Consider the following 25,475-nt stretch of genomic DNA (forward strand, 5'->3'; position numbering starts at 1 on the left):
TATATGTTCATGAAGTTTTGAAGCTTTGACAATGATAGAAAGTTCTGTGTATGCTATCAGAAGAGAAAAGTCATCAACAACCTTACTGTGGTCACTAAGAGTAACAATTAAAACCAGGCTGGCAAGCTAAGACCACTGGTGCAATAGTGCCACCAATGGCAGTAACCAATCTCTCTCTTACTGGACTTCAATTCTGCTGCAAAAGGTAGAGTTTATGCCTGGCTAACTGGGCTAAAGTGCATAGCTGGTTAAGTTCCAGAAAATTGACCTAGCATGAAGTAGCCCTTGCTAAATTGTTATCTTTATTCACATAGACTAGTATATTCTCAATTCTCATCAGAAAAATTTCTGTTTGCAAAAGATGGCGATTAATACAGAGAGCTATAGCTTGTCGATATACAGAACACTCCATATACATGGAGCTCTAAATTTAATATATATTATATCATATTATATTATATATTTATGATATATTTATATTTAATATATTATCCAGTACAGTGGCTCACCTGAACATAATTGGTTCAGCCAAATTCCCAGAATAAATAGAAATGGGACTCCTAAAGTCCTACCCCTATCAGAGGAGACGCTGACAGGTGAGTGCTTGCGGGGAGACAGTCAATTTCCTTTAAAGATGTAGACCCTGAGAGGCTAACAGTGCTCCGGCCAATACTACAACACTCAGGTACATACAAGCAATGTTAAGTGAAGTCAGTGATGTTGGCAAAAATGAAATGAAAGTTGTGAAGGGAGTACTAGGGGGAGCTTTGGAAGTCATCTGAGGAGGGTTTGGAATGTGATTTCAGGGGAGTTTTAATCAAAAAACATTATATGCATGCACAGAATTTTTAAACAAATTTTTAAAAAATGTTAAGTAGCTAATAAAAACTCCTAGTTTTTTAATCATTAAAAAGTATTTAACTCCTCAAAACTCACTAGCAAACCATAAATAATTATAGCATCTAGTTATGGAATTTATGTAATAAGTAATATATGTAAAATTATATTCAGTGAGCATCACTGCTATTAGAATGTATGAACATTCTCACAGATTCTATTGAAGCACATTTTATTGCTAAAAAGATTTACTTACTGAATAAACCATGCGGCTGTCAGTAACAGGATTTATCGTCATGTGTCTCGTACATGTGCAAATCTTGGAACTTGATATACCCAAACTAAGTCTATCTACTATTTCCAAGAAGTCAATGAAATTTGCATTTAAAGTTTGCATTTTCAAACTCTTCTACAGATTTCAACACCCCTTTCTCAATGTTGATCTGTGAATTTTTTCTGCACAGTACAAGGGAACAGACATATCTGTGTGATAAAACATTTAAAGTGTCTTTAAATTCATGATTATAGAATATTCTTATCCCAGGTGGAACTTCATAACAGTATATACTGGAAGTTTTCTCTAGTCTTTGTTTATTAATGATTAAAAGTGTATCCACAAAAGAATGGAGTCATGGGGGAAAGAGACAAACGCAGATGCAATAAAAGCAATTTCTTCTGGAGAGTTATATTTGCTACAGTATAAAACTCATTTATGCTAAAATATGCCTTGTTTTATAAATGCCATTTTGTGGTATAGTAATTTATATATGGCTTGATATTACTCTATAGCCACAGGAGTCCCATCTAAATAATTCATGCCACACTAGATTTAATGCAATATTTATAGTCTCCATAGAAATTACACCACATAGGTACAACGGTTTGGTAGACTGAGCCTTGCAATCTTTGAAATAGCGTGAAAGCTGAAGAAAATGCACAGCATAAAGAAAATATGTGGTGACATTAAAGCATGCTGTAAAGTTTTTATGCTAGCAGTTGTGAAGATCTACACTCAACCACACTACAACAGCAAGGAAAAACACATATAGATGCATGCGCGCGCGCACACACACACACACACAAACACACACATGTACGCACACACGCACACACACACATACACACACACAAACACACACACGTACGCACACACACATGCACACACACATGCATGCACACACACATATGCAGAGAGAGAGAGAGAGAGAGTCATTGGGAGACACAGAGACACAGAGATACAGACAGACAGACAGACAGAGATTTGCTTATAGAATGTCATTCCTTTCCTTCTCTTCAAATTACTGCACAGTAAATTAATTAGTCCTTCCCCATCATTCTTTAGTTATGCCAGATCAAAGAAGTGATTTGCTTGTGAATACCAAATTCCCTATCTCCAATTATTGTTAAAACATATAAACTTCTCAAAAAAGACGGTATAATTCTGAACACTCTGAAAGGAGATATTCCCCTCCTCCTCCTATCCTGACATATATAATTCTGGTACAGTTCTGGATGGGATAAATATTGAAGCTATCTTCAGACAAATCTCATTACAACATGTACTTTACAAATATTTTCAATCAGATTGTGTGAGCCTGCAATGTGATTCATGGATTTGAAGGAAGAGTTAAGACTGTGGACAAACAAAGGCTGTGGTTGAACTGTCACAGAAAGACCATAATTTGGTTTGATCAGAGCAAGAGATGGGAGACACAGGGGTTTGTGGAAACCTGTGGAACAAGAATAATCAGAAATTGGAGTTGATTTGGGATAAATTTAGTAAGACATATTGTTGGATATGAAGGCAGCCCTTCGGTTTATTGAAAGAGGAACTGGCTAGGAATGATTTTTGAAAAAGTCAGTGAGTTCAGCTTTAAGACATGATGGGCAACTGCAACACATGGAGATAGCTCCATAAAGCCTACACAAGATGGCAACCAATGGAGACAAGTTCAAGTCATTTAATGAGCTAAGAAAGAGAGATGAGCCTATAGAAAAAAAATTTAATGAACACTGAAAGTAAAATACATCAACAGGAATTATATATGAATAAACTATAGAATTGCATTAGTGAATAAAAGATACCATGAAGCAAGTGGTTCCCGTTCTCCAGCAGCTCCAGCAGTGGTTAGGGAACCATGAGGGTGGACCAGTCCTAAATTGGGACCGATACAACTCTCAGACTTCATCAGAGAAGATTCTCCCTGCAGTGGCTGGCGATTAACACAGAAGTGTTACAACAGGGAAAGTAGACAGAATAAACCCAGGCACAAATGTGTCATCCATATAGGAACGCCTTTTCCAAAGCTCAAGGACTGGTCATCCCAGGAGATGGAGCAGAAAGAGTCTAAGAGCCAGAGTTCTGGGAGGACTGGTGGGAAACAGTATCCTTCAGACATGACAGGACTGGTGAGCTCACAGCAGCTGTGGTGGCCTCGACAAGATCAAGCTAGTCAATGTTCTACTGTGGAGTGGGAGGTGATTAATAAATACTCAACCCTGAGAAGCTACCGATAGTCAATGGCTTCTGTGGGAAGTATAATCAGTTTTCTATAAAAGTATGGCTCCTGGCAAGTCAGTCATGCTCCAGTAGATAGCACCAGACATATGGATGGCACAAATTGGAATCCATGCATTATGAAATGTAAAGAAATTAAAATGATAAAAAAATTGTAGGCGTGGGGAAGTGAAGCTGGATTCAGAAGGAGGTAAGGGGGGTTGTTGGAACGGATGTACACTAATACAAAAATATATTGTACAACATTCTCAAATAATTAACAAAATATTTTTAAAGAGAGAAGACACAATGCAGCCTTCTTCCTAATATGAAGTATAAGGATTACAATGTCACATTTTTATTCCTTTTCCTGAAAATGTATTCTTTCTCATGTAAGATATCCCCTCATACTCCTCTCAATTCCTCCCTAACAGCCCTCCCATTCGGAGCTACTTCATTTCCTTCTCTCATTAGAAAACAAATTTATAAGAATAAAATAATATAGTAAGATGAAACAAAAAAGTAATACATTGGAATTGGAAAACAAACAAACAAACAAGGAAAAAAGCCCAAAAGAGACATGAGAAACAGAGACCCACATATTTGCACAATCAGGAATCTCAAAAACACTAAACTGAAAGCCATAATATGTAAACAAGGGAGGTGGAGGAGACGTGTGCAGGCCCTATGCATGCTCTCTCAGTCGCTGTGAGTTCATATAGGATTTGCTCACATTGGCTTAGAAGAGCTTGTTTTCCTGGTGTCCTCCGTCCCTCTGGATCTCACATTCTTTATGCCTCCTCTTCCTTGGGGATTTGATGAAGACATCCGACTTAGGGCGCAGTGTTCCAAAGTCTCTCACTGTCTGTATATATCTCTTTGTAGCTCTCAGTATTTGTCCCCATCTGCTGCTTGAAGAAACTTCTCTGATTATGACTGAGCAAGATGCTGATCCGTGAGTAGAGCAAAATGTCATTAAGAGCCATTTTGTTACTGCTTTTGTTGCTTTTCCATTTGTTTTAGAACAGTAGTATTTCTGCTCCCCCTAGGTCACTGGCCTCTAGTCCCAGGCTCTTGGTCACCTAAGCAGTGTCAGATATGTGGTCTGTCTCAAGGTGTGGGCCTTCAGTCTAAACAGATATTGGTTGGTCACTCCCACACATTTTGTGCCAGCATTGCACTAGCTTACCTTTCAGGCAAGCTGTCTTTGTATATTAAAGGATTTGTAGATGGGTTGGTGTTTATGTTTTTTCTTTTCGTAGGATACATAGTGTCTACATTATGAAACTCACTGGCACATAGAGGTGAAGACTCTATTTAGGTACTAGCTCAAATCCTCTATGTTCACTGAATTATGTGGTTGTGGTCTTTAAATGTGTGTGTGTGTGAGTGTGTGTGTGTGTGTGTGTGAGTGTGTGTGTGAGTGTGTGTATGTGTGTGTGCGCGTGTGTGCGTGTGCGTGTGTGTGTGAGTGTGTGTGTGTGTGTGAGTGTGTGTGTGAGTGTGTGTGTGAGTGTGTGTGAGTGTGTGTATGTGTGTGTGTGAGTGTGTGTGTGTGCGTGTGTGTGCGCGTGTGTGCGTGTGCGTGTGTGCGTGTGTGTGAGTGTGTGTATGTGTGTGTATGTGTGTGTGTGTGTGAGTGTGTGTGAGTGTGTGTGAGTGTGTGTGTGAGTGTGTGTGTGTGAGTGTGTGTGTGTGAGTGTGTGTGTGAGTGTGTGTGTGAGTGTGTGTGTGTGTGAGTGTGTGTGTGTGAGTGTGTGTGTGTGTGTGAGTGTGTGTGAGTGTGTGTGTGAGTGTGTGTGTATGTGTGTGTGTATGTGTGTGTGTGTGTGAGTGTGTGTGTGAGTGTGTGTGTGAGTGTGTGTATGTGTGTGTGTATGTGTGTGTGTGTGTGAGTGTGTGTGTGTGAGTGTGTGTGTGTGTGAGTGTGTGTGAGTGTGTGTGTGTGAGTGTGTGTGTATGTGTGTGTGTGAGTGTGTGTGTGAGTGTGTGTGTGTGAGTGTGTGTGTGTGAGTGTGTGTGAGTGTGTGTGAGTGTGTGTGTGAGTGTGTGTGTGAGTGTGTGTGTGAGTGTGTGTGTGTGTGTGTGTGTGTGCTTCTACTGTAACTAAGCTTCCATGTTAGTCCTCAAATGGCTCTGAATTTCACCTGTCCCTTACATCTTTCCCCCTTTTTCTCCCCATATGGTTTTCCTATTCTACCTTCTGAAATCTATCTATAACTACTTTATTTCCCTTTTCTTTTAGATTCCAATTGCTGACCCATTACACCCCCTTACAAAGTCCTTCTCCCATTCCCCCTCCCATTCTCCCTTTTCTAATGAGATCTATCTGATGCCCCTAGTTCCTTTCTTGATGCCTCACCTTTGTGGCTCTATGGACTGTAAATTGGATATCATTAACTTAAGAGCTATTATTCACATATAAATATATACACACAATATATCTCTTTCTGTTGCTAGGTTACTGCACTCAGGATCTTCTTTTCTATGACACCCCTTTTACCTAAGAATTTTATTTTTTTAATGGCTGAGTAATAATCCATTGTATGGTAGCACATTTTGTTTATCCATTCATCTTTTGTTTGACACCTAGGTTATTTCCAATTTCTGGGTATGTTGAGGTTTTGTTTTTTACTAAATATTACAATGCTAAATATTGCCTCCCACCCCAAAGCCTGGCTGCCCTTAGGGACAAGATAATTTATGCATATCATGTGACCCTTCTCATTAATTTAAAATTATTCATTAAATAAAAGATGCCAACAGCCAATAGCTGGGTAGAAGATACATAGGCAGGGTTTTTGGTTCCTGGGCTTGGGGTCTGAGGGGGTCTGTCTCTGTGAGGGAGAGACAAGGATAGAAACAGGAGAAAGCCTCCCTGGGGTAAGTAGTTATGAAAACATGGCCATGAAGGCTGGCCAATTGGAGTTAAGAACAGTCTAAAAGGAACATAATTAGTTATAAGTTGTAGTTATTGATGGAAAAATAGACTTTAATACATAGAGGGTAAGTATCTTCCCAGCTCTAATTCTGATTAAGGCGCATAATAAAAATAAAAGTTGTGTGTCTTTTGTCTGGGAACTGAATGATCAAAAGCAAGGTAGAAAGCCTGACTGAGACAAATTGGTGAGACATGAGGCAAGAACTCACTTTTAACAAAATTGATTTCAGATTCCCAGATTAAAAAATTCACACTGTTCCTTTAAGACTAGGAAGGTGGAGGGAATTGTTTCCTTAGCAAAGTCATTTTTTCCTCAAGCCACAGGGGTTCCTGAAAAGATTAGTATGCATACTGATTTGGTGCTCTTGATTTCAGGATATAATTCCAGATGTTGAAACGTGAGCTAAAATACAGCTATACCCTCAACTCAATCACAAGTCAAACAGCAAAGCCTGGGAGTTACAAACCAGCAAGCTCCAACATCAAACGGGCGGGGGTGGGTCTTCCTATGTGGAACTCTATGCTGACACAGAGATTGCAGCATAATCACATAAATCCTGAAAACCCCTGCTACACAATGAAATAAGCAGAGTCCTGCTTCTCAGAGAGTGGAGGGCAAGGCTGCATGGCTCCCACAACCAAAAAATTATAGAAAATAAAGTGAATTAAGATATCAACACTACTTGCATCCAATTTCTATAACCATGGAATTCGATGGGAGAACATTTCACTGCTTGGTCTAACACATGACACATACATGATAGCTTAAGAATATATATATATATATATATATATATATATACATATATATATGTATATATAACAAATAGAAGTGAATTCAAACAAAGTTGAATATAGAGAAGGATATTAAATTTATTTATATAAAAAGAAAGGGGATATAGGTATATTTATCCATGGAGATATTAATTTACAAAGAAGGGAGAAAGAAATGAGAATTGATATAAATGTGCAATGGTAAATAGATAAATAAATCCAGGACTTTGATCTCAACACTTGGAGACAAGGGCTAGGAAAAATAGGTTCCTGGTGAGTTTGAGGCCAGCCTAATCTACAGAAAACGTTCAAGTCATTCAAGACTACACAGAAAAATCCTGTCTTAATAAATAATATTTTAAAATTGTTTTATTTTAAATTGTTTTAAATGATCAAATATATTAATCTCCAAATAAGGTAGAAAGTAATATAAATTGATGCACATGCTTTCAAGGGTATAGAGATAATAAAATAACTCAGGCCTTTGGTCTCAGTACTTGGAAGACAAAGGTGAGGACAAAGAGTTCCTTGTGAGCTTGAGGCCAGCCTAATCTATTGATCAAATATAGGCCACACAGAGAAACCATGTCTTAATAAATAATAATTGTTTTAGTTTATCAAAATTAAGGTGGTTATAGGTTCTTTGGTTGTGATGATTTTTCAAATCATCCACAAGAAAAGTCAAAACAGAAGAAACCTAAATAAAAAAAGTGCTACTAAACTGGACCAATCTATACTCTCAATGACTTAAAATTGCTGAACCAAAGGCATGATATGTTGGGAAAGAGGCTCTCTATTTGTTAATGGCAGAAGAGAAAAGGCTATGGGCTCCAAAGTCATAAGGATCAGATTCGATAGAGGGAGACCCCTAAAGTTCTCATCTGTAGACAGCAGAAACTCAAGTGGAAAAAATACATTGGTGATGTATAATGCTAAACCCTCTTGAAACAACTTTTGATCTGACAGGGACATATATATGTCTTCAGCTAGAACTTTAGCTTACATGCCTAATAAATCTTACTGGCTATGAAATTCTCATGATTTGCTATCATGTACCATCCTTGCAGATGGCATGAATAGAGATTTAAATTAGAGTTTGATTATATGAAAGACTAACTTCTAAAGACGACAGTTTTCTTTCACCTGCTCAGCTAAGAGAATGGAATCATCCTTAATTCATCTGTGTACTCTCTATATTTCATACAGATGTCTTTGGAGAACAATGTGCATTGTTTGTAAGATTTATACATTACAGAACGAAATATCAAGAAGGCATCCCCAAAAGATTCACCCTTAGGGTTGCTGAGACCTGCTGTTCCAGCTCCCTGATTTATCTTGCCTGAAACTGATGCTGTTTTCAGAGTCTTGCTTCTAGAACAACATCAGAAAGGACTGCTGATCCCAGATGGCCTTCATTCATCCAGCCTTTCAGACTGTTCTAGTCAGGACTTCAATTAAGCCCGGAACTGTCTCAACATACTGAAAATGGACAACAAATGATGCCAGCTAGCTTTCTTTCAAATTAACCATTTTCCAGTTTCCTTTTGGGTCTCCAAGCTGAAATTCTTTGCCCTAATTCAGCAGAAAGCAATTATAAGAAGACCATTGTCCCAGTTCCTTAAGATAGGGTAGATAGTTTTGGTCATCTTATGATTTATTTCATATATATATATATATATATATATATATATATATTTAAAAAGATAAAGGTGGATTATAAGTCTAGTCTTAAACATAGCATTTTATAGTCATAATCTTACATTGGTAGAGATCTTTATATTTTGATGCAGAAATGGAAGTTATATTTTCTTACATTGATGCAAAACTTTGTTTGATACAGGTTTAAGGTTTTCATTGGTATTTATTTGTATATTGATATCAATTTTAAGATCAATATATTTGTATGTTTCAAACATTGTAGAGGTATCATGCCTATGCAACTTATTTTAAAATACAAAGTGGTCCTTTTAATGGTTGCTACTACAAACTGTTTAAAAAATTATAGAATGCAAATTAATAATCAGTCAAACTCATGGTCATGCCAGATATTAATCTAGATCTTCACTGAAATCTACATCCTGGGATGGACAGATAATTAATAGATAGCTACAGAAGGCAATGTTTGCTTGTTCAGATATGCTATAAATAGACAAATCATCTTCAAAAACATCAGAGATCCATGGCATTTAAAGTTCTGTCATTATTAAAGGCCTTCTGAATGTGAGACAGGTCTGCTCATGACAGTGACCCCATTCTACCTCAAAGAAGATGAGCATCAATGACCTCCTTGTGGAATTGCTGCAATTGTGCCAAGCTAGCCATTGCCAATGCCCTAACTTCATCTACAGAAAAAGTGCTGTCCAAAAAGGACTAACAGATTCAGGATAAGAAACTGCTAAACTTTGCCAAGACTGGGTAAAGATAGTCCTTCATAATTCCTACTTCACTTGAGGTGTGTCAGATGTTCTTGGCAAGAAGGCTAAAGATCCCAGATGACCTTCATTCTTCCAGTCTTTCAGACATCATAAAGACTATTGGGGACTATTTAAGCAGTCAGCTGTCTTTTTCATATCTATAACTTTTGGAAGCTGCATTCCTGTGCTCCCTGCATACTCAAGTATATTTATTTCTTCTCAGGTCTCTGATGCTGTTAAAGATTAGATACTTATAGCCTCACAGTGAACTCTAGACTCATTAGGATAGGAAAGATAATAAAATACTTTCTTCTGAGTTGCCAAATCATATAAGCCCTGAAGTTATAATTTGTGGTTATCAATAGGAAAATAGATTCAAATAGCCTAGAGGGTAGATATCTACCCAGTTCTAATGCTGATTAGTGCTTATTATAAAAATAAAAAGTGTGTGTCCTTTGTTTGGGAACTGAATGATCAAAGGCAGGGTTGAGATTAAATATTTCCTATATCAAAAGTATTATGAATAAAGCAGGAATAAACATGATTGAACAAAACAAAAACAAAAACTCTAGTTCTAACTCTGTCATAGATTTGTTGGTTTAGGTGGTGGGTAAGTGCATGGAAATAGGTTTGACATTTAAAACATAAAATTCATCATGAAGCTCTACAGTATCAGAATGGTTATTCTAACTGAACAGAAGCTCATTGAGATATATATATATAGATGCTGAGTTTGGTTAATTTTGATGTGTAATATTTTAGTTGAACATTTTAAATAATAAGTTTATTTAAAATTTTAAAAATAAAAGTAAATGATGATATTGGATTTCATATTGATATGTTTCTTGTGTTTTCATGTATTGGTAATCAATGTATGCTTATCTATTTATCCATATAAGAAATAAAATATAAATGTCTTAAAACCAATGAGTTCATGATTTGCAAGAGTGAGTAAAGGGAAATACTGTTGTGAAAAGTTTACAGAGACAAATAGGAAAGCAAGGCTATAAAGTTCAAGTGAACTTTGTTTCAGCAACTCAACTCCTAGTGTTTAAACTATAACATATTAAAATTAATAAAAAATGTGGTTATCAGATATTGACTATTAAAATTATTCTACATAACATAGCATTAGGAACGTGGCTCAGTAGTCAATGTCATGCTTTGCAGTCAGAGGACATGTTTTAGACCACCAAAAACTCAAAGAAAAGGTTGCTTTGGTAGCAAATGCCTGAGACTCAACATTGGAGGGGTAAGGTGAAGACAGGTAGATCTCAGGAGCTCTTGAAACAACTAATGAAGCTAAAATAGCACGTTCTAGTTTCCATGACAGATAGCACATTAAAATGTGAGGCAGAGAATAATAGAGAAAGATATCTAAAGTCAACTTCTGTTCTTCACACATGCATGGTGGTCCCATATACACATGAATATCTATTCACTAAACACACACAATAAAAAGAGGTAAATTACATTTTATAACACATATGTAAACATTGAAGCAACAGTTTACATGTGCTTTTACAAACAGTTTTATGATGCAATTATTTTATAAATTATTTTATAAATGCAAGTTTTTTATCATGCAATTATTACAATCAAAATTTTAGGGAAATTCATTAAGGCACCAAACATACAGGGTAGGTAAATTTCATGTGCAATATAGTATAGTTTTTAATATAATTGAAAGTATATGGAGGCACATATATATGGGATTATATAGCCTTGATGTGGAGGTCATCTTGACTCAGCACAGTAGTTAACCCATGCTGGGGAACTACTGGCAGAAGGCAGCAGTTAGATGATTGTCACCCTGCAACCCCATAAACAATGAGGATGCTTAGGAACTCTTGGGGGCTGCATATGCTCACTGAGGACTAGTAAAATGGATAAAGATCCCATGATGTCTAATGGAGTGGCAGAGTCAAGGTCAAGGAACTACCGTGGGTAAGCACTTTGAGATTAGATGCAGGGACATATACTAGGATGCCATGACATTTTCTAACAGGACAGAGAAAAAGCCCAGGGAATCTCTCTGATTACAAGTCATGTCATAGTACAAGCCACCAGGCCATCAAAGATAATACAGGAAACCAAGAACCAGATTTTTCCATCCTTGATGCATATGTAAAATATACACAGCAAATGGATCACGCACAAATAATACATTTCCTTGGAGAAAATATAGGAGAAAGCAAACCTCAGAAGGATTACGTACGTGTGAAGGATGCTATTGATTTGAGAGTTGGGGCAAAGGAGGTGTTCAAAGGAGAAAGGGAAAGGGGGAAAGTAAGCAATTCTATTTTGATAAAAAGTTGTTATAGTTATGTATGTATGCATATATGTGTTGGTATCCATATATAACCTATAAGTTACATTAAGTTAAATACTAAAGAATTCTCTTCTGTAAAATTAAAAAAATAAAGGATAAAGGATTATTAATTTCCCTAAAATGAAAGTAATAAAACATTTAAAATAAGGCTAAGGACCTAAACTTTGAACAGACATTCATATTTACAGGGATAAACTAGAGAAATAGAGATGCTATTGGCTGACAGGCCTACACATTCTGTAAGAAGAGTGAGTTTTGTGTTTTAACTTTACATTGCTATAAAATCAATTAGCATTTTCAATTTTTAATGCAGAAACAGCATTGTTAATTTGCTATTATATTTCTTTCCATGTGCTTTTACATTACTTGCCAAGACTAAGATGATATATTTAATTGGTTATTAGACCATATTTTATTTAATGTCACAATGACAAATTATAGATACATTTACAACATAAAACAGGTGTTGGACATAAAGATCTGTGACAGAGTATTTAACTGGCTTGTGTGAGGCTCCACATTCTTTATTCAGGACTACACATACTCACAAAACTACATCTTAAAATACATCTCGGATGAGAAAGGAAATTTAAACTTGATGCCAAAGAGGTCATGATGGCCACAGAGATAGAAAATCTACTTACCACATCAGGCTTGTGAAGTTGAAACTAATACAGAATTTTCCTTCTAATGGGAGAATTTAGAGTGATTTTTTAAATCCTTTTTTTTCTTGCTTTAATTTAGACGTGTTCTTTTCATGAAAAAACATTCATTTTATATTTCAGATGTGAAATTTTATCTCCAGGAACAAGTATTCTGAAACTCTGAACACGAAAGAAATTCCATGTTCACTGCAATAAGTGGGTCGGTGGCTCAGACATTTTGTTTGTGAGGGTTTTGGAGTTAAATCACAGTATAAAATTCAGAGTGTTGGGCTGTGAAAGCTCCTCTCTGTCATATTGTATTTGAATTGTGCTATATTTGAGCTATTATACTTGAATTCGAACTCAGAAGATGCCACTGCTCCAGCCAGTTAGAGGATGGCCCCTAAGGATTTAAGTTCTGTCGTGGCCATAACTTTATGTATGTACAACCTCCAGTGTAATGAAAATGATTCAGACTGAGTCCAAATGCCATGTTCACTGTGAGATGAATAGCAGGAGTGGTTTTTTATGGCAGCTGCAGGCAAGGACAGCTACTGTGAGGCTCTGCTGAGCCATTCATTACATCCCTGCCAGCAACATCTAAACTCTGTCTGGATTGGCTGCACAGAATGTGGTTTTCCTCATTTATACCATGAGGATGCATTACGTAAACCAGCAAACAGTGAACACATGTGCATTGCAAACATACATGGACTAAGTTACAAATGTATGTCAAACTCAGATACTTGAAATTTGGTGACTGTTAGATTTGATTCTGCATAATCAGCATCACCTTAACCATTTTCCTCCACTGCTACTGTCTTTCAAAAGTAAACTCACTGTCAAAGTTGAAGAACAGATAAGTTTCTGTGACGTAAATTCTCAAACTGATACCATCTTTTTCTTTCATTATTCTTGCTATATATGCATATATACACACATCCCTGCAACCCTGAAAAGTTTGCTCCTATATTTACCTCAAGATAATGTATTTGTGGGTGACTTGCTGTGTTTATTACATATGCACCAAGGTTGGAAAGATCTGGTTCTTAGTTTCCTGTATTATCTTTGAAGACCTGGTGATTTGTACTATGACATGACTTGTAATCATAGAGATTCCCTGGGCTCTGTCTGTCTCCTCAGATAATGTCATGGCATCCCAGTGTATGTCCTTACATCAAAGTGCGCTTATCCATGGTAGTTCCTTGACCCCGATTCTGCAACTCCAACAGAAATCATGGGATCTTCAGCTGTTCCACTAGTCCTCAGTGAGCATGTGCAGTCCCAGAGAGTTCTTATGCACCCCCACTGTTTATAGGATTGCAGAGAAACAATGATCTAGCTGCCACCTTCTGCCTGCAGTTCCCCAGTGTGGCTTAGTCACTTTGCTGAGTAAAGATAGCTTCATCTATGGTAGCCCATAGAACCCATCTCATTTCTGTAGCTTTCATGTGTTAATGCCCTTCATAATTAGGGGAATTTACACAACAAAATAGTCACATCATTATCTAAATGCTCCCGCAGAGAGTTGGGAACACACACTCAGAACTGCTGTGCTCTTCTGTTGGAGGGTGGGTGAACCTTGGAAACAGGGATGGAAAGAATTAAAATTGTTACAAAGGAAATTGTAAGACAGGTTGGGTAGGTGTTAAGGAGAGGGCCTGTGAGCTCATTATCTTGGGAACTGAAAAGCAAGGACTGCTTTCCTCAAATCTGATTATAACACAACTTACAATTATTCACTCAATTGTCCATGACTGTTTGTTCATGGTAAAATGACCAGACAAAGTGGCAGGACCAGAAACCACATCTGTCTAGAAAGGACAAAAATTTTAAAATGGCCCTTAAAGAGTTTTCTAATGGCTATTGATAGATATATGCTGTATCTGAATATATATATGCATGACATCTAAGATATGAGTATGGCTACTTATCACTCAATCAATACTGTATTTATTGAATTATATTTTTAAAATATCTATCACTCTCCGATTGTGTATGTCTATCTAGCTGCCATCTTTCTGTCTAGCTGGATACCAAGCTCTGTGCTACAGGTCTCATAAAGGACATAATACTTCAAGTACACAATACAATAAGTAATAAGCTTACTACTTTTCATTAAAAGTAAGGTGATACTTATAGTGTGCATGTGAGTTTTAGTTTAAAAACTCCCAGAGTACTTATGCAGGTCTTTACTAATATAAGTGACCATCATATAAAGTAATCCAGGTAACATTTTTTAAAAGGAATCTTGATCTTTTCCTTAATTATTCTCTAAGCATGGTGGTAAAATGCTTTGTAAATGGTCACAAGTACTGAAGGATGGCATTCTGCGATGCTCTAGCCTTTAAGAAGCTCAGGAAGAATCCATCTGATTCTGGGCTTGGGAGAGAAGACAAACGGGCACAGAGTATACTAAAGTCAGAATGAAGAAATAAAAATACTTCTGAATGGAGTCTCCCAGAGTCATGCTATATCTGGGAGATTATACTTTTGCAAGAAAGATGTTTTAAGAATTTCTTACAATGTTCATTTAAATTATGTGTGTGAGTGTGGGTTCATGTGTGTGTGTGTGTGTGTGTGTGTGTGTGTGTGTAGTTGCACACACACATATGTGTGGAGGTCCAGGGCAAATTGTGTATCTTTGTTAACTCTCTCACTCCAGGGTTCAGAGGTTGTGCTAGTTTTTCTGTCCAACAAGTTCCAGGGGTCTTTTTGCCTCTGTTTTCTACAACTGAGGTAAAGAACACATATCCACACACTTACATCGTATTCCTCTACAGGAGATCCAAACCTAAGCCCTCAGACTTACATGGTAAACACGCTACTAAATCATCTCCCCAGCCCCTGAGGATTTAATTGTTATGTCCTATATTAATGTGATGTGCAAATATACTATTATATAAAAGTAACAAAAAAGTAGATTTCTGTCACTTAAACTATTTTCTCAGTTGGACATCCTATATCTTCAAGCAGGTTTCTCAAGAAAGGTTTATGTGTGGCGTTTTAGAAGAGCCAACATATTTAAACATGCTATCTTCATCACCTTCATTCATAAGAAACGTCATAGCTTGATTCTAAATCGTAATGGGAGGTCACAGACTTCTCTCAGAAACCACAGAACACGGTTGCACTGGGTCTTGGCACTCAGTCCTGCAGAGCTGTGTAGGGCTGGCCTGCTTCAGCATGCACAGCAAACAGCAAAACTGTAGACTCAGGACACTGTGTGTGTTTGTTTGCAAACTTTCTTACACAACGTGCTCCCTACAAATAGTCAGCATCATTTAGCTGCTTCTGGCTGTCTGCAATGCCAACACCAATGCTGTGGTCCTATTTTACTTCTTATACCTGTGCCTCGCATCAAGGAAGGGAGTACCACAATCATGCTCCAAGTGGCTAACATGACACTCAGGGTCATGTCATCTCTGCAGGCACTGTGGGTTTAATTTGGTGGCTGTATCTTTGCATCTCAATATTTCCTCCATTATTAGACTCCTCTCCTTTGTCCCTTTCCATGGTCTTTTGTTGGAGGAATACTGACTGCTTCCTAGTGACCTTATCTCCTCACACTGTGATGATGGCTGGTTCACTTTTCTATGATTGTTATCCTGTTTCCCTTTAGAATCTTCTGATTCTTTTCTTTTTCCTTAGAGCAGTTTAAAGGTTCATTGTTGAACTTTTAACAAGTTCTAACAATAGGCGATTTAGATAGAAACGGTACAGGAGACAGCAAAACTTTTACAGAGCAGGCTAGAGTCTTCATTGTCCTTAGGTGGTTTTCAAAAATCTAACAGGTTTTGAATGGTTAAGTTTCCTAAGACTGCAATATGATTTTTTTTACTCTAAAAAAAAATCCTAGTTCCTAAGTCAAGTGTGTGTGTATGTGTGTGTGTGTGTGTGTGCGCGCGCACGCGCGTGCGTGCTCGCCCACGCGTGCATGCGCTATGGAAGATGAAGATACAGCAAAAAAAAAAAAAAAAGGATCAGGAAAGGAGTCCCCACTGAGACTCTAAAGGAAAAATTAAAAAGACAACTGTGGGACAATGGACCATGCCAGGAAACTTGATATGATAGAGTGGGTCTGGAACCCTGGTATCTAGGTACCCGCCTGAGACAGTAGGTGCCTCCCTGCTACATACTATATTCCTATGCCTGAACATACGTCCATACTTCTCACATTGGTCACAAAGCCTAGAACGGAGTTCTGCATGCTAATGAGGTATCTAGAGGCCATGAGGCTTTAGCCAATGAGCTTTGCTCCATGGATATTCCCCTTTGAAAAGGGGATTTAATCTCTGGTCCTCCCTGAAAAGTTGGTATGCATCCATTTTCCACGATGAACAGTCAACAAATGATATGGACAAACACAGACTGTTTATTTCACTGAGGACCACCGTGCAGAGCATGGAGAATGCCTTCAACTACGGAGAAGCTGTCTAAATCCCCCACAGAAGGCCTCTCTGTGCTCCCAGACAAATGCTGCCAAGCTAAGGACAATCGCCAATGAACTAAGCCAGAGCTCCCATTTCCATGGCGCTGGACTGATCACTGTTCTTGTCCTGCAGGTCCCCTGTGCAGTTTTCCCGCAGTGATTCCTGGGAGTCAGGGAACCCCAGCCTCAGTCTCCCTCATCTTAGACTGTGTTTTTCCCAAGCTCTGAGTGGTGTTTGGTGCTTCACTCATATCGCAACAGTGGACAACGGCTGCGTAGGGATTTCAATGTCGTCAAGGGTTTTGAGTTTTTCCCTCCCCAGCAGCCAGGCCCAGCTCCCCAGCACCCGAGGCGACTGCAGACCCACATCTTGCTCTTCTACGTTCTTCCTGCTTAAGGGTGGGTTGGACATCTCAGTGGCAGGGTGGGATGCTCACACACCAGCAGAAATGACAATGGCTTGTACCACACAAACTCAACAGATTCCTTATTCCCTCCTGACCCTTGCTTCTGATTTTCCGGCAATGAATGGACTGGGGAGAGAAGTATTATGTCTATTTTGCCTATTACATCTCCTTCACTGGGCAAATCTTTGTGCTTCCCAGCTGAGTGATGGCTCAGGTCCCGCCTGGTACTTCTGTGCTGTGAGGCCTTCTCCCTAGTACATGTATGTGGCTGGGTCTTCCATAGTCCATGTAGATTCCTTCTCAGGATACAGCTTTTCTTGGCCTAAATCCATCTGTGTAAGCTGATTCCTGGGTCTTGGTTTCCCTCATTCATCCACCCTAAATGCCAATCTATCTTCTTTTTACCCACTGTTTTTCTAGAACTACACCAGTCTAGTCCAAGACTCTTCTTAATTTTTCATGAATTTCAGTTCATGTTAATAGTTCTCCTTGTTTGATAAAGGAGTAGGATCCTGTGTATTGACTCCTCGCTTAACCAATTTTGCCAGTACAGTGCCCACCCTTCTGTGGTGCCATTTCTGGCACAGACCAATTTGGAAACTCTGGGGACTTTAGAGTCTACTAAATGGTACAATATCATTAATCATAGGTGTATGGTTGTTGGCATGAAGCATGACTCTAATACAGGACATTACACTCTCTCTGAATATTTCAGTAATAATAGATTGTTTTAACTATGAAACACTGCCGGTTATTTGAGATTTGGAGGCTTAAAGGTGTTTCTTATGATACAGTATTTTGCATTTTTAAAGTCATTATAGGCTCATTTAAAAGCCAGAGAAATGGATTATCTAATTAGTCACAGTTCAGGTATTCTCTGACAAACCAATAAACTCACAAATCCTCCTGTGTTGTTATAGAAATTGATTTGGTTTCCTTGTTTAAAAATACATTCAATTAACATATTTTATCAGTTATCTTAAATGGTTTTTAAGTCAACGAGTGTTTAAAAGCCTTGCTAAGCTAATCTACAGAGAACACTTCTCTTCTTTAATTCAAATAGGAGCCAAGGAATGAGAAGCCCTAAACAGATGAGGTAAAGTCAGAGCTTGTAGTACTAGTTCACTACAAAGCTTTATATCAGATACGTAACCCAAGATACAGAACAGCATCATATATGAAACTGTGTGTCTGTGGTGTGTTTTACTCCTGCATTTGCACACTTATAAAGTGCAGGTGAGCAAAGGTCTAGATTTGCTGTCTTCGTCAATCACCCTCCACCTTTTCTTCAGAGACAGAATTTCTCTTAGAGCCTGGAAGCTGGGATGGCCAAGATCCATGGTTCGTTCTTGCTCTGCCTCCTGATCACTGAAATTACGGGTTGGGCCATCTGTGTTTTATTTTTCACATGGACACTGGGGACTACATTGAGGTCCTTCTACTTTCCCGGAAAACACTTAAGCTGTCTCCCAAGCCTCACAATTTTAAATTTAAGATCATCTATATTAGAAATAGTAACAATAAAAGTAAAGAGGTAGTTGAAGTCAACTCTATCTACATATAGATAGGCTTAGATAGATTTGTGGATAGATGATAGGTATATTAGAGATAGAGACAGACAAAGAGACAGCTGCATGCCCAGAATATGAAGGCCCCATCATTCCATTGCATGAGTGTGCAGACTCTAGGAACTCAAGATTCCTGAGTACTGTATAGTCACTGAGCATTTCAATTTGCACCGGACTTATTTCAAGCGATCAAGAGCCTTGTAGGACTCCTGCTCACCGGAGTGGTTAGTGAAGCTCAAGATTATTTTATTATCGTACATGACGAAAAAAATCCAAAAAAGTAGATTAGCAGGTACGTGAGGTGATGTATGTGTTATGGACTCAGTGTGACCATTTCTCAGTTTGCATACTTCAAAAAACATCACGTACAGCACATGTTAAACATCTTTAATAAAGCACAAAAAAAAAAAGAAATGGCATGAGGAAGTGTGGGAGATGATGATTCATTTCTCTTACCTGCATAGGTCTTCTTTGATGTGAAGGGAAATCAATTCCTTAGGAATATGAAAAGAAAGGATGCTTTCTGACATCTGCTCACGGATTCGCATCCACTTATTGTCAGACGTGGGGAATCTGTACAGTTTACACACAGGATTCCTTAACACTGGGCAAGAGGAAAGAAAAGGCGGGAGTTAAATTAGTAGTAAATGAACATCGCATGAAGCTCAGTCAAGAAAACCATTCATCAGAGGAATGTTTTGTTTATTCATTTAATAAATAAAATACTTCCTGCCAGAATCCATTAGTGAATTTGGATTTTTAAGAATTGTATGTGCTTTACATCATAACCTATTTTGGCATTAGCTTCTGAAAATCATACCTTTTATTAAATTTGATAAGTATGACTGAAAATTCAATCGGTTAATGCAACTATGATGGTTTTTTGCTACCTATTCATTTCTCTCTCTTCAAATGTTTTATGAAACATACACACCTATAAATACAGGTGAAAATACAGATATATGCACATAAAATACACTTCGGAGCTTATTTACGAGCCTTCTCTGATTACCCTTAGCTGTATGTATAAGTGGCAATATATATGTTATATTATAAATACTTAAAATTCTTTTTCAGAAAGCTCTATTGTTTAAATTTTTTCATAGATCAGAAACGTTTATTTATCTGGCTTAAGGTCTATTAAATTCAATATTGTACATATTTTAAAATATCAATAAGTCAATATTGCAGTTTCTAGAATCGTTGAGCCCATGTATAGCAGAAGAAAACTCCTTGACATTGGGAAGACAAACTATTTTGAATAGGTGGCCAGTGTTTAAAAAATAACTATGTCATACAACCAAAAATTCAAGAATGCTAAGACATTAAACATTGAATGTTTAGACATTAAAAGTATGCTTGATACTTCTTTATGAATTTCAAACTCACAGCACACACCCAAATCATACACTTACGGGCAGAACTGTCTTCCAATTTATACTGGACAATGGCACCATTGTGACACTCACACACTGAAGCTTAATTGGCAGGGAAACATCAGCTATGATAAGCCATGTAGGTAGATGAGTCAACTCCAATTTACCAATAAAGCTGATTAAAACTATTAGTTTTTACTAAAGCGAATTTATTGGATTTTAAGCAATTTTGAACACACAACATATGAATCATATCTCCTTGGCATAACATGGGAAAGTCTCTCAAATCTTTAAAAGTCTGTGAGACTACCATATCTTATTTGCTACTTGAGAAAAGACTCTTCATAAAGGTCTTCCTCAAACACTGAAATGACAATATTCACACCAATCCTCTGTCACCACCTATCCTCAAAGATAGACTCTGAAAGTTGTTGTTATGAACATACATATAACTTACCAAATATCCAAATATCATTACTTGATTCCAAATATCATTACTCTGTGTGCATGGGATGTGTTCTATGTGCATGTATGTGAAATGAACGCACCTGTGCATGTGCTCTCAGAGCCCAGAAGAGGTCACCAGGTATCCTGTTCCATCACCCACTGTCTTATTTGCTGAAGACAGTGTCTCTTAGTGAATCACATGATAAGATGAGAGGACATAAGCCCCCAGCAAACCTATGTCTCCTCCCGCTCCTCAGTGCTGGCCATGCAAGGACATGGCTATATCTGGCCTGGTATGTGAATGCTGGGGTCTGAACTTAGTTTCTCATGCTTGCACAGTGAGACGTATTCTTATCCATGGACATAGCCCTGCATCCTCCAAATATCTCATTTTCAAATCAACAAATTTAAGTCTTCTGAAACACTTCTATACCCAGGCCAAGAATTAGATGGAAGGCTCATTTCCTTTCAAATGGACAAAGTCACAAAGCAGCAGCATCTTAAGAGCATGATGAGAAAATAACTTAAAATCTAGAAATGTTTGCTCAAAGAGATTATCATTTGGTTATTTTCATGATTGTTCTAAGTTTTATTAATTTAATTACATCACAAACACTTATAGTTTACTCTATTTTTTTATCTGAAAGAAGAATGTGAGAACTTACAGCCAGAAACTACATGATCTCATTCATTATTGAAGTAAGAATGTTGCAAAGATTTAAAAAAATGTTCTTACACTTCAATTAACCTATCTTTAAGACTTAGAAGAAAAGAAACATGAACTGAATTCAATAAAAGGACACTAGGGTTTAATTGCACCTGGCAAGATCTTATAAATTCTTATTCACAGACTGAGTTTTGAAATGTAATGTATCGTTGTGTGTGTGTGTGTGTGTGTGGTAAAACAAAATCTCGACATCTGAAATGTCTAAAATATTTCCTAGTAATGTATGAAAATGTTAATCACTTAGTTATTACATAACCATTTCATGTGCTTCAAACTCCCCCTTCCGGGATTATGAAGCTGTCTCACAAACACAAAGACTCCTTGGAAATTTCTTGCCCTTTAAAGATCAGTAATTATTTTTTCATAAAGTTTAGATTTTGAGCTCTGTCAAAAAATATGAAGCAAAGCTCTCCACTGCTTCTGTTGAGCCCGGCAAGTCCTTCAGCTTTTGAACTTTTTGTTTGAGTTTTTTTCATTTCAGTGCTTTTCATGTTTCTAAATATAAACCTGTGCTGAAAAATTTTTAAGCAGAAAACAAGGACATTTTGATTAATGAGTGGTAGAGAAAGTCTCCTCTGACCATTATGCCCTCATCATCCACAGAGACAACAGAGCTGTTGATGGTGTTGAAGGAACCTTGCAACAACAACAACGAAATATGCACACACACACACACACACACACACACACACTCTCGTGCATACACATCTGCACATATATATACACATACACCATACATACAAATACATGCATACATATATACACACAACACAAACACACAAATATACACAAAATACACAAACATATATATAACACATACTTGCAATACACACACACAAGCATATACACATACACATCAAAACCACATACATTTATAGAAAACATATATACAAACACAAACATATATATATTGTATATATGTTATATATACAAACATATACCATGCAAATATATATAACATGAACATACATATACACCTACCATACACATATATAAACCCATTTCCCACTCATATATAAACACACACACAGCACACATATAACACATACAATACACACATATACACAGTTATGCGTACAAACACACAGAAGACATACATCCACACCAACACACAGAAAATACAGATGGGCTCACAAATACAAGTTACACATGGTGCAAACACACATTATGCACACAGCTCACATATACACAAACACACATAGAACACACTCAAAACACACTCTCTCTCTCTCTCTCTCTCTCTCTCTCTCTCTCTCTTCTGGCAAGTCACTCATGAAGGAAAACCACTCCATGAATGTTTCCTACCTAAATTCTATAGTTGGGTGCTGAAATAATGAGATTCAGGCTTCCCAAAGCAAAATCAAACTATACATTTGCCAATCTCAGAACACTGATGTGATGTGCTATGTCTTACTTCCGGAATGTCCCTTCAAAGTTTCTCTTAAAGACTAGGTTGCCAGCCTGTGGCCCTGTGGAATGACGGCAGAATCACCGATGGTACCATGTCCTGGAAATTCTCAGTCACACCTCTCTGCTTCTCTGCTTTCCCGCCACATGGAGTTGAGCCACTTTGCTCCCTCACACACTCCTCAGTACAATGCTCTGTCTGGCCACAGGCCCAACACCAGTGAAGCCAACTGACCAAGCAATGAAGATCAACTGCTCAGATAGTTTGTCACAGGGACAGGAAGATGACTACCTATCACATGACAGGCTCCCCTTCGCAATTCAACTTAATTCAACAGCTTTCCTTTATGACATCTCAGGCAAGGATACCTCCTATATATCCACGCAATGGATCCTGAGTTTGAGCAGAGCCCTGCAGAAACTTGATGGGTCAGGATGGGGGAATATCCAGCAGGGTCTCCACCCTCTCAAAGGAGAATGGGAAGGGGACGGGAGGGGGACTGTGTGAGGGGGAACAGGGAGGGGGGTCATTGATCAGGATGTAAAGTGAATACATAAATTAATAGAGGAAATAGATGATAGATGTAGATAAATCAATCGATCGATTGATCAATCAATCGATAGATAGATATGACCTAATTTTTAATCGTCATGATTAAAAAAAAAAGATGACCCGAACTCAGTTGTTTGCTGTGTCGATAATGGCAGTTTTCACATCCTCACATGAAGAAAGCAAGGGCATCGGAGTACCAAAGACTCACAATGGACCAAACACTGAGTGCATCTACCAACTCCTTTCCCATCCGTTCTACAAGCACTAGAATACATGACTATGACCTTGAACTCTGAATTTCCATGATGCCTCTTGTTTATGCTTTTTTTATTGTGCAACAGTCTTACACCCTAAATAATAACGTACTACATATAATCCACCCAAGGCATGTGAGTGGCTAGGGCTCTCTCCTGAGGACCTCCAACCAGCAGGTTCCACCCACAGAACGCTCTAACTGCCCTAATGGCTGTTCCCAGCCCCTGAGCTGCAGAATAAAAAACCCAAGCTCTAGATTTTAAATGCCCTCAATTCCTTCAGTCTCTGGGCTCATCCCAAGCTCTGGAGTTGAAAGCCCACCAATAACCACCCTGGAAATCTCCACCTTGAAAAGCTCTGCCCCACCTCCCACCCAAAGAAACATTGTATAAACCCTGGGTTCTCGGCTCCCAGCTTCTTCTTGCCCAGGCAGAGGTTGTCATCCTCCTGGATTTTTTCCCTTCCAATAAATCTCTCGTGTAAGATTTGTTCTATGGTGTGACTTTGAGATATTTTCCTTGGTTCCAGACTGCCAGGATACCTTTTCCTTCTGAGCTCTAACACTTTAGGGAAACCTGTCCTCGCCAGAGCACCTGAGCCCTGGAGCAGAACTGTGACACTTGCAATTGGGGAAACATTTCCCACTCCCTGGAGCAGAGTTGTGACACTTCCATTGTGAAAGCCTTTCCCCTCAGAGCTGTAACACTCACACACCACATAAAATGAGACACATTTCTGTGTCTAAGACCTAAGGCTGCTTGCATTCTAATGTTAATTTGGGTCCCAAAAGCTGCTTACAAGAGTCTCTCCACAAACCTGGGAAGCTGGCCCTGTTCTGGTTGGTAAATAAAGTGCTTACAGCCAATGGCTGGGAAGGGCAGACAGACGGACTTGGGGGGTGGGGTGGTGGAACTGGGAGAGAGGAGGAGGAAGAGGGAGATCCAGGAGAGAGTGGAGGAGGGAGAGACACCATGTCTGAGAAAAGTGCAGGACACAGAGGCATGACCGCTAAGTGAAGGAGCAGGGAGAGCATGGTCCAGAGCATGGCCCATCTAGGCAGCCCTCTGGGTCCAGGGCAGCCAAGATAAAACACAAAATTTAGTAAGTAATAATTCGGGATTAACCACGTAGCGATTAGGCAGTGGCCCTGTTATGGAGCTCTATAAGGCGTAGTCAAATTAAAGGGTCTGTAAGTCAAATTAAAGGCATGCGCGCGCGCGCGTGTGTGTGTGTGTGTGTGTGTGTGTGTGTGTGTTTCATACAGGAACACAAATCATTGGTACGGGTGGTAAACCCACTGCCGGGATTAATTCATTAAAATATAATGCTATGCTTAAGTATAGGTGTGTATGTGCCTGCTTGTACTAATATGAATCCTGTGCAGGTGCCTGCGCAGGCTGAAAAACGGTGTTGGCTACCCTGGAACTGTAGCTATGAGCGGTTGTGGGATGCCTGGTGTGGGTGTTGAGAACCAAACTCAGTTTCTGCAAAAGCAGTAAGCTCTCTAAACTGCCAAGCTGTCTTTCCAGTCCTAATGTGCCATTTTTTGAGACCACCTTATATGTATTCTCATTTGCATGTTGAATATGTTTTTGTCCAAAGCAGAGGTTAAAAATACCACATGGCAGATTCTACAAAGAGAAAAGCTCTTGAGTTGTTTTGCATTGAGCCATGAGTAATGACACTTAATGAGTGTCATTCTAAACAGGCCCAGATCTCAACGTTACTTACTCCCTTGAGGTCCAGCCTCAGATAAACACAAGAGCAGAGCATAAATTGAAGATTTCTGTCCTCTTACCATCTCTAGTCAAATGTCTGCATCATTTCTCCCGGCCTCTGTAACAGGAGAGTGCTAAAACGTGGC

General features: G+C 38.5%; 1 protein-coding gene across 14 annotated transcripts in view; it reads right to left on the reverse strand.

The window, feature by feature from the left end:
• Positions 1 to 25,475, reverse strand: part of Inpp4b (inositol polyphosphate-4-phosphatase type II B) — a 750,330-nt gene that overhangs the window by 171,882 nt on the left and 552,973 nt on the right. For all 14 annotated transcript variants that reach the window (XM_063277738.1, XM_063277736.1, XM_017601165.3 and 11 more), the window contains one exon: positions 19,303 to 19,450. In XM_063277738.1, coding sequence (XP_063133808.1) covers positions 19,303 to 19,450 — 148 coding nt within the window. The remainder of the gene's footprint in view (positions 1 to 19,302; positions 19,451 to 25,475) is intronic.

Source organism: Rattus norvegicus, chromosome 19 (genome assembly GCF_036323735.1).
Source record: "Rattus norvegicus strain BN/NHsdMcwi chromosome 19, GRCr8, whole genome shotgun sequence".
NCBI classification, from domain to species: Eukaryota; Metazoa; Chordata; class Mammalia; order Rodentia; family Muridae; genus Rattus; species Rattus norvegicus.